General features: G+C 34.0%; 1 protein-coding gene across 2 annotated transcripts in view; it reads left to right on the forward strand.

Annotated features, from left to right (window-relative positions):
* The window catches only part of agxt2 (alanine--glyoxylate aminotransferase 2), a 36,937-nt gene that overhangs the window by 3,382 nt on the left and 14,336 nt on the right, over positions 1–19,219 (forward strand). Inside the window, exons 2-9 of one of the 2 annotated variants that reach the window (XM_073934949.1) lie at positions 2,274–2,362; positions 2,449–2,639; positions 4,615–4,738; positions 6,850–6,976; positions 8,641–8,786; positions 11,195–11,288; positions 13,679–13,779; positions 16,210–16,302. In XM_073934949.1, coding sequence (XP_073791050.1) covers positions 11,198–11,288; positions 13,679–13,779; positions 16,210–16,302 — 285 coding nt within the window. In that variant the 5' untranslated portion in view covers positions 2,274–2,362; positions 2,449–2,639; positions 4,615–4,738; ... (1 more) ...; positions 8,641–8,786; positions 11,195–11,197. 2 annotated transcript variants of the gene reach the window in all.

The following is a 19,219-nucleotide window of genomic DNA, read 5'->3' on the forward strand; positions in this document are numbered from 1 at the left end:
AATACAACAACAGATCCTACCTCATAAGAAATGACTTTAGATAATGTAAATAAGCATCAAGTTTTTTTTTTTGAGATTGTGTGTCTAATTCAGTAGTGTAGTGCGTTCGCGTGGGTTTTCTCCGGGTGCTCCGGTTTTCCCCACAGTAAAAAGACATGCGGTACAGGTGAATTGGGTAGGCTAAATTGTCCGTACTGTATAAGTGTGTGTGTATGTGTGGATGTTTCCCAGAGATGGGTTGTGGCTGGAAGGGCATCCGCTGCATAAAAACTTGCTAAATAAGTTGGCGGTTCATTCCGCTGTGGCGACCCCAGATTAATAAAGGGACTAAGCCGACAAGAAAATGAATGAATAATGTGCAATACTAATTTAAAATACGTGTCACTAACCTTATATGTGAAATAGCAGGGCCGCTGTAGCACTTTCTCAAGAAGAGCAAATGTCAAATTATTAGCGCAACGCACATGTAGCGAGCTCATCTGTTTGTCGGAACTACTAGACACAATTTTTTTATCAACTATAATGTGTTTAATTAGTTAATTTGAAATTTATTTCATTATTCCAGCAATACTTGTTGAGTGAAAGAATGCGCTAGAAATATGCATTGCGGCTCCCTTTATTGTACAGGCTTTTTGCACTTAAACATTTTTAGGTTCGGCTCTCGAATTAGTAAGGTTATGAGTAAATGTTATTTAAAATATTTAAAGCCTGCCATCTAGCCTACAATAACAGCAAATTTAATAATAAAAAAATAATAATAAGACAGGCCTACTTTGGCGTTGCAATAAAATAGTATTATTATCAAATAAATAATTACAATATATAATTAAAATAGGAAGAAATAAATGAAAACAAATGGTACCCTTTGTTTTTATAGCAGGGCCCAAAGTGTTCTTATTCTGGTAACAACTATTAAAAAGAAAAAAAAACACACCAAACAATAAAAACACTAGTAACTGATAATAATAATAATAATAATAATAATAATAATAATAATAATAATAATAATAATAATTATTATTATTATTATTATTATTATTATTATTATTATTATTATTATTATTATTATAAAGCCCTTGCTCTGAAACAATCATGCAAACCAGGTGCTCCTCGGAAATGGCTATCTTTGCTCTGCATCAGGTGCACAGCAGCAAGAAGATTGGCAGTGAACTATGACCTTATTTTAATGACAAATGTCTAAGAATACTGCTGATTTACGTTTTTATTTAATTTATACTTACGCAATGAATGTAAGCCTGCTAACTGTGTGTGGTTCAAATGATAGAATATGTAAACTTTGTTTATATATATAATTAAATAATATTAATTAAAAGCCTGCGTGTAAGGCTTTTATTTTGAGGGTGACGTCACGAGCGCAGATTTGGTTGACCAATTAGAGGAAAGTGGGCGTTTCAGCACCGCCTACATGTGTAAAATGAATTTTAAAGTCGTTTATCCGTTTTCCTACCCTAAACCAAAAAACGAAAATCCAGCCAAAATCTCGTTTTTTCGTTTTCTCGTGAGCAAAAGAAAAACGGAAAAACGGGCGTTTTCTCCATTTCCTTTATTCTGTTTGAAAATGGAAAACAAATGAACAAAATGTACACGGACCTATCTATCTATCTATCTATCTATCTATCTATCTATCTAAATTAAATGTTAATGTGCTTGTTGAACTGACAGATAGATAGATAGATAGATAGATAGATAGATAGATAGATAGATAGATAGATAGATAGATAGATAGATAGATAGATAGATAGATAGATAGATAGATAGATAGATAGATAGATAGATAGATAGATAGATAATATAAACAGATGAAATTAAGGACAGACAGAGAAAAAGAGATAAATGAATTGTTAAATGAGTGGATAGACAGACGAACAGACAAATCAATAGAGAGATGAATGTATGAAAATACAAACAGACATGTAGATAGATTAGAAAGATGATAGAATATAGATGATGCAAACAGATGAAAGGAGTAACAGAGAGAAAAAGTAGATCGATGAATTGTTGAATGAATAGATAGATAAAAGATAGATGTATGAATGTATGAACAGACACAGACAGATGCATAGACAGATGAATAGATGGAGTAATAAAAAGATAGACATAGAGAGAGACAGACAGATGAGCACATACTGTTACACATGAAAGCTGATGCCCTGTGACTTATAATAGGATAAAAAAAGGATAAAAATAGGATAAAAAGGGCTGGAAACATTGTGACACATCACTGGCACTAAATGTACTGTACCTCCGCTCAGGTGTGCTGTGCCAGAAAACAGCAGTCAAACATCCATCAGCGGTCCTGCCCCAGATTCCCCCATGTGACTTTAAACCTGAGCCCTATCAGGTAAGAGGCTTATATCTGAGGACAGTGATAATAATCACACTGATATCATATCATCTCACTTTAAGCTTGAATGACTCTTCTTACAGGGCATGTCTAAAGAGCGTTTACTAGATATTCGGAAACACAACTGTAACCCTATGACCATGAAGGTAACCTACTACAAGAAGCCGGTCTTCATAAACCAGGGCCACATGCAGTGGTTGTGGGACGTGGACGGAAGGCGATATCTGGACTTGTTCGCAGGGGTGGCCACCGTCAGTGTTGGACACTGCAACCCGTATGATTCAGTTTATTTCCATGCCACATTTATAGTTTCATTTTTTTATTTGATGATAGGGCTGACCGATATTGGAAAAAAATCTAACATTGCGATATACCGTGTTATTCTGAGATATTAATTAGGGCTGCACAATATATCGTTTCAGCATCGATATCGCAATGTGTGCATCCGTTACATTGCAGGGTCTTAAATGTCAAGTATGGGTTATTGTTGACCAGGAGCTTGTAGATTAATGTCAAACTATAACGATTTAAATTTTTTTAATTTCATTTGTTTGTTTTTTCTGTTAAACATATCAAGTTCGTTTAAAACATCAGGCACAAGAAACAATAGCATTTCTAGCTTAACAAAGATTAATTAAATCACATTGTTATAGTAAAGTGTCATTTTACATATTTATGTCCAACTGCCATTTAGACTTAACACACAAACATACAGTAAACCACTTATTTTGCTCTCATTTGTTTGTTTCTCCCTCCTAAAAGTCGAGTTTAAAAGTAAATTGTATCAATTTATGCAGTTTATAAAAATCACACCAACCATTCTGAAATGGGGAATTCTTCTCAAAGAGTTATTCAATCCATCTGGTGAAGTAGATTTCATATCACAATATACACTTACCGGCCACTTTATTAGGTACATCTTACTAGTACCAGGTTGACCCCCTTTTATCTTCAGAACTGTCTTAATCCTTCGTGGCATATTCAACAAGGTAATGGAGATTTTGGTTCATATTGACATGATGGCATCACGCAGTTACTGCAGATTTGTCGGCTGCACATCCATGATGCGAATCTCCCGTTCCACCACATCTCAAAGATGCTCAATTGGATTCAGTTTTGGTGACTGTGGAGGCCATTTTAGATTCAGTGAACTCATTGTCATGTTTAAGAAACTAGTCTGAGATGATTTGCGCGGTCACACTTTACAATAAGGTTCATCAGTTAATGTTAATTTATGCATTTACTAACATGAACAAACAATGAACAGTACATTTACTACTGTATATGTTCATGTTAGTTAACGTTACTTAATGAAAATACAGTAGTTCATTGTTAGTTCATGTTAACTCATGGTGCATTAACTAATGTTAACAAGCATGGACTTGGATGTTAATTATGCATTAGTAAATGTTCAATTATGATTAATAAATGCTGTACATGTGTTGTTCATGATTAGTTCATGTTAGTAAATGCATTAACTAATGAACCTTATTGTAAAGTGTTACCATTTGCACTTTATGACATGGCGTGTTATCCTGCTGGAAGTAGCCATGAGAAGATGGGTGCACTGTGGTTATAAGGGGATGCACATGGTCAGGTAGGCTGTGGTGTTGACACGATGCTCAGTTTATACTAATGGACCCAAGATGTGCCAAGTAAATATTCCCTACACCGTTACACCACCACCAGCCTGAACCATTGCAAGGCAGGATGGATCCATGCTTTCATGTTGTTGACGCCAAATTCTGACTCTACCATCCGAATGTCACAGCAAAAATCAGGACTCAGAGCAGGCAACGTTTTTCCAATCTTCTGTTGTTCAAATTAGGTGAGCCTATGTGAATTGTAGCCTTAGTTTCCTGTTCTTAGCTGACAGGAGTGTCCCCCAGTGTGGTCTTCTGCTGCTGTAGCTCATCTGCCTAAAGGTTCCACGTCTTGTGCATTCTCAGTCTGCATAATGAGTGGTTATTTGAGTTACTGTTGTCTTTCTATCAGCTCAAACCAGTCTGGCCATTCTCCTCTGACCTCTGGCATCAACAAGGCATTTGCGCCCACAGAACTGCTGCTCACTGGATATTTTCACTGGACCATTCGGTGTAAACCCTAGAGATGATAGTGCGTGAAAATGCTAGTAGATCAGCAGTTTCTGAAATACACAGATCAGCTCGTTGTATCTTATATTAAAGGCTGCTATTTTTAATTTTGGTATGATATCTTAAATTTAACTAAAATTTTGAACAATTTTGCAGGAAAGTGACCGAGGCGGCCGAGAAACAACTAAGGCGTCTGTGGCACACAACACCCATCTATGTGTATCCACAAATACAGGAGTATGCAGAGAAACTAGTCTCACTTCTGCCAGACCCACTGAAGGTACTGCATGCTTTCTGAAGCCACTGCCAGCTTTCAAACTGGAGTCCAGGTTGTTGTTTTTGCATGTCATGATTTTGTCAAGTACGATGCGATCCTGGATTGACATCTATGTTGATTTTGGAAGATAATTTGTGTTCGAAAATGTAATCCATACCCATTCCCTACCCCTAAACCCAACCACAACTGTTAATTATTCCCAAAATTATAGAGGAATAATTGTTGGATAACACTCATGTAGAAGTGCATAAACCTAAAGTGCTTAACCGTAAGCCTAAACTTACGGTAGCATAAACGGTAAACGTATCCCTTAATTCTGATTGGCTGACTGGAAGGCTGTTCCTGGATCAACATAAATGTTGATTCAGGAACATGTCCTACTTTTGTTTTTCATGATGTATGTTATACTGTGAGCTACAATGCTACAATCTAAAAGTAACATTTAAATTGTCAATGAAAATAGTTCCCAACAAATCTGGAGCAGAACAACTGCGCATCTAATAGAGCAACACGATTCTTGAATGAATCTGAACTCATTTGAGTCAATGATTCAACACACCAATAATGAAGCAATCACTTGCTTCGTTTCCAAATAAATAACCCAAAAAACATGTGTGTTTTTGGTTTAGGTGTACTATGAATAAATAATACATTTAGAAAGTGATTCATTTACAAACAAAGTGACTTTAAATGAATGACTTTCTGAATAAATTATTTTCTAAATGTAATTATTTATAGTAGACCTAAACCAAAAACACAACATTGTCCTAACACAAGAATGCGTGTTGTTCACTAGTTTTTCAACAACTTTGATGAACAGTTTTGAACCAAATGACTGCTGCATGTAATACATTGACAAAGTGATTCATTTAGAAATGAAGCAAGTGGGGCGGCATGGTGGCTCAGTGGCTATGGCCTCACAGCAAAAAGGTCGCTGGTTTGAGTCTTGGCTTGGCTGCATCAGTTGGCATTTCTGTGTGGATTTTGCATATTCTCCTCGTGTTGGTGTGGGTTTCCTATGGGTGCTTCGGTTTTCCCCGCAGTCCAAAGACATGCTGTATAGTTGAATTGAATAAACTAAATTGGCCGTTGTGTGACACACAATAAGTGTGTATGGATGTTTCCCAGTACTGGGTTGAGGCTAGAAGGGCATCCACTGTGTAAAACATATGCTGGATATGTTAGCGGTTCATTCCACTGTGGCAACCCCTGATAAGGCTACTCAATCCATAACAAAACAATTGCTACTTGGTTTTAATCTGCAAGGTATGCATTTTTTTATTTAATAACCAGTAAGCTTTCTCTCATAGTCTCCTCTTCAGACTAAGAACAAATATTTAATATTATTTAATACAGAGTTTCTATTAGGTGTAAATTTGACCTTCCTTGAATTGTGCAAATTTTGTTATTAATATTCATTCATTCGTTTTCCTTCAGCATAGTCCCTTTATTTATCAGGGATCACCACAGCGGAATGAACTTCTAATTCATCCAGCATATGTTTTACAAAGCAAATGCCCTTCCAGCTGCAACCCAGTACTGGAAAACATCCATACACACTCACATTCATACCCTACAGCCAATTTAGTTTATTCTATAGCACATGTCTTTGGACTGAGGGGGAAACCGGAGCACCCAGAGGAAACCCACAGTGAGAACATGCAAACTCCACACAAATGCCAACTGACCCAGCTAGGACTCGAACCAGCGACTTTCTTGCTGTGAAGTGACAGTGCTAACCACTGAGCCACCATAATCGCACTTTATTAATAGCGTTTACATTATTATTTCATCGTAAAAAAAAAAGAAGAAGCATAATATGAATAATAATGTCTTGATTATCGAATCGGCATATTAGAATGATTCCTGAAGGAGCATGTGACTGGAGTAAACTCAGCCTTGTATTACAAAATTAAAATTACTTTTACAGATATGAAATATTATTAGATTTGTAAATGGCTGTTTTATTATATTTTACTTATTTTAGTTACTGCATTTCACATCTGTACTTTTCTGGATCAGCTCTGATCTGTACCTTTTCTGTATGCATGCAAGAGAAAGTATGATCACAGTGCATGTGCAGCTGTAATATTGTGCTTCTTTTCTTTCTCTAGGTTGTGTATTTTACCAACAGTGGCTCAGAGGCCAACGACCTTGCAGTGCTGATGGCCCGGCTTCATACTGGAAACTTTGATGTCATCACGCTTAGGTGATTGACCTTTTCCCCCAAATAATTCTCAAGCGGACCTGGGGCCTGTTTCAGTAAGGAGGTTCAAACAACTCAGAGTTTAAACTTGAACTCTGAGTTGATTTACCGAGAGATTAAAAACTCTGAGTTTTCGGTTTCAGAACAGCTGATCTGAGTTGGGTCAATCAAATTCGAGTAGACCAACTCAGAGTTAAGCGCGCACACCGTGACTTTAAAAAGGCATTATCAATGGAGCGCAGACATTACGAGTGACTGTGGCAACATCTTATAAAAGAGATCACCATTTCTTTCTCCAGCTGAACTTGATGTTCTCATGCAAAGTTATAGCAAATATGAGCGTATATATTTGAAAAGAAGCAACCATCAGTGAAGAAGAGACAGTTAGCGTGGGAAAACAGCTGCTCAAGTTAATGCATAATTTCACTTTTTAAGTATTTAAATATTTAAGTATAATAAAATAAGTAATGTAATTTGTGACGTTTATATTTTTTTCTGAACTTTTTTATACATTTATTAGTTTTAAATGATTTAACAGTGCACTTGTGTGTCTGCCTTTTTTATTGATCAAGTGATAGAGGTTAATATAACATTTAGAAGGTAAGCAGTACTAAAAATACTTTTTAGAAAGAATAATCCATTAATCTAGTTACAGTGCATGTCGAAGGTGAATTTAATTTAATTATTTATTTAAAAAGGATAAGCCATTCTAGTACAGTTCTTCTGTGTGTGACTAAAATGTAGGCAATAGCTATGTTTCCATCCAAATATATTACATAAATTTATGTGCAAAACTGGAATATTGCATAAAAGATGCAAATAAAATTCCATCCAACGAGTCAAAGAGAAAAAAATGGTCACTTCCTGATTAAACTGGCACCAAATATCAACAGTAAAAACAGAATTTACTGTGGTAGAAGAAGCTGCGTCAATTAATTCTTTATTTAGCCTAATTAATGTACTTGCGCCTCGATGTCAGAAGACAATGCTGAAACACAATGAACACGTGGGGGCGTCTGAAGTCATGAGACGCGGAGACTCTTGACACGCACCAGACGCTCGGAGGTAATTAATAATATACAATAATACTGAAACAGTTAAGGCATTTTAGAATGACTAAAACAATATTTAAGACGTGTTACAGTGTGCCCAACCTGCTGGTTTGTCCATTTACACACATTTTCATTATCATATGATCATGATCTTTTTTTTAATGTACATACTGTAATTTGTTCAGTAAAAGAACAAAGAACGTAGTTTATGCGCACATTTTCTATCGAATAAAAGTTTATCCTACTCAGTTATGCGCGTTTTTTATACATATTTTAAAAAGTTATGTGCATCATGACGTTTCTATCAATCGTTTTTATGCACGTATCCAAAATGAGCATTAAAATAGGTGGGTGGAAACGTATTTCTAAGGCGAGAAATACCACTTCATCTTTAAAAAAGGGGAGGAGACAGACAGAAACTCTGAGTTTAGAGAATAAAACCTGCTTCTGACCAGGTTAGATTCACAGAGTAAGTTACCACAGTAACTGACTCTGAGTTAAAGTTACCTCTCTTTCAGAAACAGGCTTGACTTACCCTGCTTTCTCGAGTTTAACAAACCTGCCATTTTGAAACGGAAAACCCAGAGTTTCTCTCATTTCAGGGTTAAAATACTCTGAGTTTTCAGTTAACCTCCTTTCTGAAACAGGCCCCTGTACAGCCATAAATAAGTGATTACTGATTTGTGTTTGTATACGCAGGGGCTCCTATCATGGTGGCAGTCCACAAGCCACGGGTCTGACGTCCAACACGCATTACAAATACCCAGTCCCGTCTTCTCTAGGCTGCCATAACGTACATCACCCACCCACACATCTCTCCATCTGTCAGATGCATGCTTTATCATGTCATATTCCTCTGGTTTAAGAACACAAACTACATTATGTAGAGGAAACATCAGGATATGATATGTTAGGGCTGTTGTTTAATGCAAACGTAACAGAATTACTGTCGAAGGTCATAAGGTTTGGAATAGGAACTAAAACAATATTGAGAACAAGACCTGTTCCCATTAGATTTAATTTTAGTTAAGATTTTTTTATTTATTTATGATTTAACATTTTACAAACATAAACTACCCATAACCCCCCCCAAAAAATATAATACTAACTAATAAAATACAAATATTTATATAATAATAATAATAATAATTATAATTATTAATAATAATAATAATAATAATAATATGATAATAATTAAAATATTATATAATTTATCATAGAATTATAAATATTATATTATTATATAATTAATAGTTTAATGTTTATATTATAAAATCAACAATAAAATAAAAATAAATAATAATACAATAACAACAACAACAAAAACAACATTAAAATAATTTATATAATAGTAATTTTTATATAATAAAATTAAATAATTATTATAAAATAATAATATAATAATAATAATAATAATAATAATATTATTATATAATAATTTAATATAAATTTTAAATTATAAAATCAATAATAAAATAGAAATAAATAATATAAATGAAATATAAAATATAATAATAATAATAATAATAATAATAACAGTAAAAATTAAAATAATAATTTATAGAATATTTTTATATAATAAAATTAAATAAAATAATGATAAAGTATAAATACTAAAACAATAATAAGATATTAAGATATACAATAATAATATTTATATAACAATTGAATATTTTATATAATTAATTCAATAATAAAATAATGAATAATGATTTAAAAATTAACAACAACAACAACAACAACATTTTATATAATAATTTATTTCATATAATAAAAGTAAATAAAAAAGAAAATAAAAATATAATAAAAATATTTACACAATTATAATAACATAATTTTATAACAAAATAAATAATAATAAAATAAAGAATATAAAATGATAATAATACAATTTTATAAATAACATTTTTGTATAGTAAAAATAAATAAATAAAATAAGAATAGAAATTTATATAATAATTTAATATAGTTTATATAATAAAATAAATACAAAAATAATAAAAATAAAAATACAATAAAAATCTGAATAAAATTATTTGATAAATGAATGAAATAAAAAATGATAATAATAATAATAATAATAAATTATAAACATTAATATAACAATTGAATATAATTGTTATATAATAGAATAAAAATATAAAAAAATAAAAATATTTTTATATAATAATTACATTTTTCTATAATAACAAAAGGAAAATAAAAAGAAAACCCTATTACACAGCTAAATAAGGGGCAGATGTCTACATTTATGCAACAATCTCAATGTTACAATTCAAGTAATAAAAGATTACAAACGGATTATAATTGCTATTGATATTATGTTACTGATATTATTATTATTATTTTCAAGAGCTTACAAGGGGCTATTATTCTAAATCCAGCTGGAGAGTTAACATTAGGGAAAAAAGGGCTTCCAAATTTTAACAAACGCTCTGTTATGTCTTTGAAGGAACTAATCTTCTCTAGGTTTACAGTAGTTCAGAATTGAAGTGATAAATTGCTAGAATAATTTTATTATATAGTGAAAGGTTTTACAATTTTAAATTTGAGAAGTATTGTGCATGTTGAATTATATATAATTTTAAATTGGTTTATTGTATAGTTTTGTGTGGTTCATGGTTCAAACTTAAAAAAAAAGAATACAATTACCAAGCAAAAATACTGATTATCGCGTTATCAGCATTAGCAATTTGTGTTTAATATTAAGAATAGTGTGATCATAAGTGACAGGTATTAGTTCATCTTTATATGACCGTATTCTGTTGTATTTCAGCATAAAAGCTATTGTTGTTTTATATATATTTATTTTAAAATCTCAAATTTAATTTTAAAAGGTCTTGTTTTTATAGAGTATATTTTGTTAATATTTCTATTGAACGTTTTAGTGAAAAAAACATGACAAAAATGTATTAAATAGTAAGTAAACAAATATAAAAATAAGGACATAAAAACTAAATTATTTTACAACAAGGCAGATTCATAGAGTGTCTCTTGAATGGTGTATTGTTTTTCCTTTGTCTTTCTTGGTTTAAGCCTAATTTTATATGTAGCATATGATTTGAAATAGAAAAATACTGTTAAGTAGTATAGGATATTCATGATCAACAGATTTGATATTTTCCATGAACTGCGTCTATTTTTTATGAAGTTTAAATGTCTTTGTATCTGACTTTTGCTCCTGTGTTGTGTGCATTGTAGACCATGTGTCCGGATGTTTTCAGGGGTCTCTGGGGAGGAAGCCACTGTAGAGACTCTCCTGTTCAAACCATCCGAGAGTGCAGCTGCTCCCCAGGTACACATGTACACACACACACACAAAGTAATGAGGCCAAATGATGTCTACTAATTTTAAGAAACCAATATGGCCTTTTAAATAAGTGCATTTTTAAAGGTCTTTTTTTAAAGGTAAATTTACAATCCAGCTTTATTACAATTTCTGAGAGTATGTTTATAGACGGTCAATATTCCTTCTTTTTTTAATAATAATAATAATATTAATAATAATAATAATAATAATAATGAGTTATAGAAGTCACAAACATGTTTTGACAGCTAATATGCAGGGGAGTTGATGCTTCACAAAAGTTGCAGACGTCTTTTCAATGCTTTTTAGATTAATGTAAACAGCCAGTTATGCCTTAAGCACATGATTAAGAACAAAGTACAACATATTACAGGAAAATTATATGCAACTCTGGAAAAATAGAGACAACTTACTAGAATGACATGTCTGGAGTTTGAGTGCATTTAATATTTCAACAAATTTTAAAATAAGAAAAATATCATTTGGATAACTGATCATTCAGATTAGATATTGATTCATGAAATAAAGCACAAATTAATATTTTGCTCAAAATATACATACAGCCGAGCAGATGTTATGACATTTAAATAGTAACAGCTGTTGGTTTGTCATTATCAGAGATGTATAAAGTACTAGAGACCCAGACTTAAGTAAAAGTACAAGGCTCTATGAAAAAAATGACTTGAGTAGAAGTTGAAGTGCTCTTTAAGCACCATACTTAAGTGAAAGTACTAAAGTATTCAACAATTTTTGTACTTAACGCCCCATTCACACGAGGCTTCAGCGTCAACGCTTGACAGAGGGCGTGTCTGAAGTTGGGGCTGATGCGATCGTCATAGCAGCGTCAGCCAATGAATTTAGTCAGCAATAGGCCACTGTCTGAGCTGGTGTATTTGCATATAGCTGATTGGCTGACGCTTTCATCGGCGCTTAAAAAGTTGAGCAAGTCCCAACTTCTCCAGCAAAGCGGCGTCGACTGATCCACAAGGCAGTTCGGCAACTTTTGACGTCACCCATTCAAAGTGAATGGGAAGCGTTGACGCTGACGCCCCGTGTAACTCTGGAATCTCTGGAAATGTGGATCTCAAAAACTCCCCGGCTGCAGTGGCTAAGGTAACACTTGAGAAGAAGGGAGCTAGACAAGTGCCTGATTTGCTAAATCTGTTATGTATATCTTTGGATGGTGGGAAGAAACCGGAGAACCCGGGGGAAACCCACGCGGACGGGGAGAATATACAAACTCCTGACAGAAACACCCACTGGCCTGGCGGGGACCAGGGCCGGCAGTGTTCTTGCTGTGGGACTAACAGTGCCAACCACTGGGCTGCCATGCCACCCGATCTATGGTAAAGGAGGAGAATGGGGAGGAAGGGGGGTTTCTTCCAGACGAAGATAAATGTGGACTGAAGACTGTGGTTATTTATAGTAGCTTAGGAATCATACGTTTTTTTTTTCATTTATTCACTTTTTTGTCGGCTTAGTGCCTTTATTAATCCAGGGTTGCCAAAGAGGAATAAACTTATCCAGCAGGTTTACGCAGCGGATGCCCTTCCAGCTGCAACCCATCTCTGGGAAACATCCACACACTCATTCATACACACACTCAAACACTACGGACAATTTAGCCTACCCAACTCACCTGTAAATTGGTGTAAATTGGGCATGTACGCTCAGTTTCACGTTAATTCGGATGTACAAAGAGAATATGCGTGGGATTCCGTGTACGCAGAATCCCACTTGTACCCACTTGTTTCATGCATCAGATTTTTTTTACTGCGTACGCACATTTACAGCTTTTTCCGTACGCAATGTTTTAGTATTAAATCAAAACAAGACTTGGTACATGAGGCCCCTGGAGTTTATTTTGTATTTTTATAGGTATATTTTATATGTTTTAAAAGTAACAGTAAAGTAAAATTAGTAATCTGATTATTTTTTACATAAAGTAATTAGTAATATGATCAGATTAAAATTGGAGTAGTAATCAGTAATACTTTTTAAAAGTAACTTACCCAACACTAAAAATAACACATGAACAGCTTGTTAACTTTTGATTGTAATTAGTGTTATTTGTTAAAGCGAGAATCATTAGGAATTCCTTTGTAATGTGCTTAAAGTAGTGTGACTTGGCATTTATCTGAAGGAAAATTCTGGAATGAAAAAAAAAATCCTGTACGGCAGGACTTTGTCCACAGGAATTTGATTGGCTGTTTGGTTTGTTTGTTGTGGTTTGCCATTGGTCGATCTCATGCGAGTGACAGCATAAATTTCGATGAAGGCATAGGAAGTAATTTGTATTGAAAATGATGTTATCTAGCTGATTTGCACTGATAAACCTATGAAAATGTCATGTTTTATACGTGATTCTCTGTTCTCAGGTCACTGTCATGCCAATGATATGTATATCAAAGAACTCAAAGAGGTGTTCGACACAACCGTTCCCAGTCGAATCGCTGCGTTCTTCACAGAACCCATTCAGGTATGATGACACAATACCTAATGAAAAAATACTGACGGATGTTTAAACAATAATGCAAACATTTTGAACCCTTTCTGCCAATCATGAATAGCAAGGCAAGGCAGGTTTATTTAGGGTGCTTTCACACCTACACTTTTGTTTCGGAACGCACCTCGTTTGCCCAGTTAGCGCGGTTCGTTTGGCATATGCGAACAGGGCAATCGCGCTCTGTTCCGCGCCAAAGTAATCGCTCCGAGATCGCTTGAATGAGGTGGTCTCGGCTCGATTGAAACGAACCCTGAAGCGGTTTGATTGCAGCGAGAAAGCGAACCGATCCGAGCGCGGTTATATCACAGTGTTTTATGGATATGTAATAAGCTTACGGCTATATGAAGAGAGAATTATGTGTATGGCGGAAAGTTTCGCGAGTCTCCGGATGCCCGCAAACGAGTGATGATCTCCCGGTAATCTCGTGTCTCCCTCCCGTTCCTCAAATAGGCATCGTCGCGCACACTTCTCACCCCTCCCCACACCTCCCCACCGCATCTCTCCTCAGACACGTCGCGCGCGCTCACCCTGTCAATCACCACCAAACAACCACCTCTCTTGACAGCTGAGCGGGACGCTGCAAAATAAACCCTGACACTCTGACCAATGTAAGGAGAGTTTACTCGCACGTGACTTGTTTTAGCTCTTTTGGTCCGATTAGAAACTTTTCAATGTGAAAGCGAACCGCTCCAAGAGCAAAGAGCAACAATGTAACAATTGTAATCTCTGTTTCGGAACAACTGAATCGATTCACAGGTGTGAAAGCACCCTTAAATAGCACATTTCACACACAATGGTAATTCAAAGTACTTTACATAAACAAGAAAAAAAAGAAACTAAATAAAAGTATAAGAAAAGAACAAAAATGTTAAAATGGGGTATAAAGTAATAAAAAAATATACAATATCTACAACAATGGTGTTTTATGAAGCCTGAAAACACAATCTTTTGAAAACTATAATATTATGGTATTTATTTGGTATTATACATTCAAACTAACAGTGTATACAAACAAACTAACAGTGGCAGATGAAAAGCATTGTAGGGGGATGTGCACAGGTGTACGTATAGTGTTTCTTTACAAAGTCACAAAAGATTTTTCTTCTGTTTTAGCACTTCACTGTTATGTAAACAGTGTTTTGAAAAGTCAATACCCGGGCTCTGTTTAGAAAACACCATTTTCAATGATAACATAAAAAAAATAAAAGTTTTGGCAGTTTTCAATTGTTGTTTCTTTGTAGATCTGTGTGAATGATCAATAGCTATGTTTCCATCCAAAAATGTGAATTCAATTTATGGACAAAATTGGACTATTGCATAAAAGATTTGTGAATAAAGCAGCGTTTCCATCTAACGAGTCAAAGCAAACAAAATTGTGACTTCCTGATTAACTGGCGCCAAATATCAACGATAAAAACTGAATTTGCTGCATCAGGAGAAGCTGCGTCAATCTTTTCCTCATCTAATAAATGAGTGAATTGATTCTGGAGGTCATTAATAATAAAATAACACTAATACTCTAGCTGTAAAGCGTTTCAGAATGACCAAAACAACAGTTAAGATGGTTGACAGTGTGCTCAGCTTGATGGTGATCAGATGTCATTACCTCGCTCTAAATGCTGGCGCTCCCAGTTTTTTCTGAATGTTTACAAACATGGTAATTTGTCTATAAAATTAGTTTTAAAACCGCCCAAATTTTGTCAACCCACCTATGCTATTTTTTGAATTTGAAACAGCCAAATCTGGCAACACTGGAACTAGAGGACAATATTTAGACAAGGGCAAAGTGCATCTTAAAGTCACAGCCACCTACTGTCCTGGCATGCATAATACAGCAGTTTTTGGTATTTTTAGCTGATTCATGTAAACAGGAATTATCCGAAAATCCAAAGAAAAAGATAATTGTTTTAAGTACATCATTGTGTAGATATACCATGAATTTACTGCATTTTAAAATACAAAAAAAGTTGTTTTTCAACTCTGCGTCACTGACCATGTAACAGAAATTTAGGTTGTCATAGAAACAGATGCTGATTAACAAGTCCACAGGTGTACCCAGCAATTTGCTTTTAGACATTTTAAACAACACAAGCTCTTCTTGGTTCAAAAGGACAGTGAAAATAACTTCACAGCAAGATGCCAGCACTTCCTTTTATAATGCATATTATGGCACAGGCCAGCGAATGGGAGATTATGTTTTGTGCTTACAATTATGTTAAATGATTCTGTGCAGGACTGCTTTCATTTTCAGTTAAGTGTATAATTTAAAAGGCCATCAGTTGCATTAGTCTTACATTTACTCTGTATTTTCATATTTACTTCATGTTATTCAGTGCACTTTTGTTGAACTTGCATCTAACAAACTTTAGGCTCTCAAATATGATCATGTTTATCTTTCTGCAGGGTGTCGGTGGGGCTGTTCAATACCCTAAAAACTACCTGAAAGAAACTTACCAGCTTGTTCGGGAGAAAGGAGGAATCTGTATAGCCGATGAGGTCTGGAGAACTTGTTTGTTGTTTGCTATTAATTCTATTTTGTAGTTTAGTGAAGCCAGGCTCTCTTCAGACCTAAAATGGTTCCTAATTGTTCAGAAGCAATCAGAGAGTGTGAGAAGTAAACAGAAACACCTGTGCAAAACCCCGCCTCCAATCACAGCCAAATACACCAGCATAAAATTAAAATGAGAAATGAATGTTTATTTTAAACATGATAACTGGATGTTGTTTTCTGAATTCTAATTATTACTATTGTAAGCTTGCTTTTTTTGTAAACTGATGAGTTTAAAAGAGTCATCTAGGGGTGCGTTTCGCAAACAATGACATTACTCGCTTCTGAATTTTCATAGTATGATGCATTAGTTGGAAAAAGAAAGATTTAGTGACGAGTGTTTACTAAAACCTGTAGTTTCTCTGTCGCAGATCCAACGCTTGAACCACGTTAATTATAACATAAACCGCCCATAATGATGCTCTAAACGGGGTGGAGTAACTACCTTTTTAGGAAAGAACCCCCCAATTTCTTTTGTGCAGATTATATTGTTTTACACTTAAAATAAAATCCAATATTAGTTTTGGTAAAAACATGCACTCGATTTCCATATTAATTAAAATATATGTAAATGGCACATATAGAGCCTGTGTTTATTTTATAAATATTATTGAGAATATGACATGGTCTTTTCTAAATATAAACAAAAATCACTTATAAAAAGCTAAAACTATTCTAATATCATATATAAATCATATAAATAAATAATGAGGCTATTTATTAAGAAATGAAATTTAATATTTATTATTTATCAGGAAATGAAACAAATCCTACTTAAATAATAATATTAATGATGATTATTATTATTTTTATTATTATTATTATTATTAAGTAGGATATTGTTTATTCATTTTTTTGTCTACTTTTACAATTTGACATGCAAACCACTGCAATGTTCTGACCAACAGGCCCATGTCATATACAGTACAGATACTTAATAAATAACCTACTATAAATTAAAAGCATTAATGTATGCTGTTTTTTGTTTTCACAAGCTTTGGAGAAGTAACATATATTCCATACACAAAAATAATGTGTCACCTATAGCTTTCGTCATAAGCCACGGCTGTGTTCAAAATGACATCAATGTTTTCAACGTGCACTACGAAGGGAGCACAATTGTAAACATGAAGACCAAATTACACCTAAGAGTGATGACTTTAATGCTATTTTATTTTTAATCATTCCAAGTTTAAATGTTAGAATGTTCTAAACTGATAGGGCATAGGGGGGATACGTGGAAATAGAAGACAGCCAGGAACTATGTTTCTAACTACAGCTCCAGAGGTGTAGTTGCAAGTGCACAAGTTTGCAATGCAGTTTGCAAATGTTTGTTAGAGCGACGGATTAGGGAAACACTAAATCAACAAACTTTGTTTGTAACGACGGAACTTGCAACCTTAGTTGGCGAATGATGGTTTTGGGAAACGCACCCCAGGTGTTTCATACATACACAAATGTTGCTCTCTCTGCCCACACACACACATACACTACAGACAATTTAGCTTACCCAATTCACTTGTAACGCATGTCTTTGGACCGTGGGGGAAACCGGAGCACCCGGAGGAAACCCACGCGAACGAAGGGAGAACATGCAAACTCCACACAGAAACACTAACTGAGCCGAGGTTCGACCTGCTTGCTGTGAGGCGACAGCACTACCTACTGCACCAGTAAATAATATTTGACTAGATATTTCTAAAGACACTTCTTTACAGCTTAAAGTGACATTTAAAGGTTTAACTAGGTTAATTAGGTTAACCAGGCAGACTATTGTAAAAATTTAGCTTAAAGGGGCTAAAAATTTTGACCTTAAATTGGTTCTTAAAAATTTAAAACTGCTTTTATTCTTGCTGAAATAAATCAAATAAGACTTTTTCCAGAAGAAAAAAATATTATCAGACATACTATGAAAATGTTCTTGCACTGTTAAACATGATTTATTTTATTTAACATGTAATTTTATTTAACATTAAATTTTATTGGGTGGCTAATAATTCTGACTTCAAATGTATATTTGAATTTGTATTATTATTTAATTTTAAATGGGGCGACATGGTGGCTCAGTGGTTAGCACTGTCCCCACACAACAAGAAGGTCCTGGCTCGGTTAGTTGGCATTTCTGTGTGGAGTGTAAATGACTGTGTATGGATGTTTCCCAGTACTGGGTTGCAGCTGGAAGGGCATCTGCTATGTAAAACATATGCTGGATAAGTTCGCGGTTCATTCCACTGTGGCAACCCCTGATGCATAAATCTGAAGGAAAATTAATAAATGAATAATTTTTGTTTTATTGTAAATGTATATGTAATGCTGTATATATTTAGTTTGGTTTGGTCTAAGATTTACTTTGCAACATTTTTACTCTAGTAAAGTGATTTTCACTTAATTGTTTCACTCAAAATTATTTTAGTACGAGTAAACTAATTTATAACAAGAAATACACACCTTTCTGGTTTATTTTATGTACTCCTGCCTGTTGATCTACGCTATCTGAATTTCACGATCTGAATTTCCTTATCTTGAAAACTTGAAACTGTATTTTTACAAACCGGAGATCTGCAGTCTGTGACAAAAAATCTGAAAGTTGAAGATACGGTTATAAAAAATTCTGCCTTAAAAAGTTCAGTTGTCTTAAATTTCAGATGTTTAATATTCAAGTTATGAAATTCTAGTTCAAATTAAGAAATTGAAAACTATTTTTAACAGCATATATAAACTCAGGTTTATTAAATTACAATTGTCTATAATTTAAATAAACACAATTTAAATTCAGATTGTTTTGGCTTATTATTAGCATAATATATTTCCAAATAGTACATTTTTACAAAATATATACACACACACACACATACATACATATAT

Source organism: Danio rerio, chromosome 21 (genome assembly GCF_049306965.1).
Source record: "Danio rerio strain Tuebingen ecotype United States chromosome 21, GRCz12tu, whole genome shotgun sequence".
Lineage (NCBI taxonomy): Eukaryota > Metazoa > Chordata > Actinopteri > Cypriniformes > Danionidae > Danio > Danio rerio.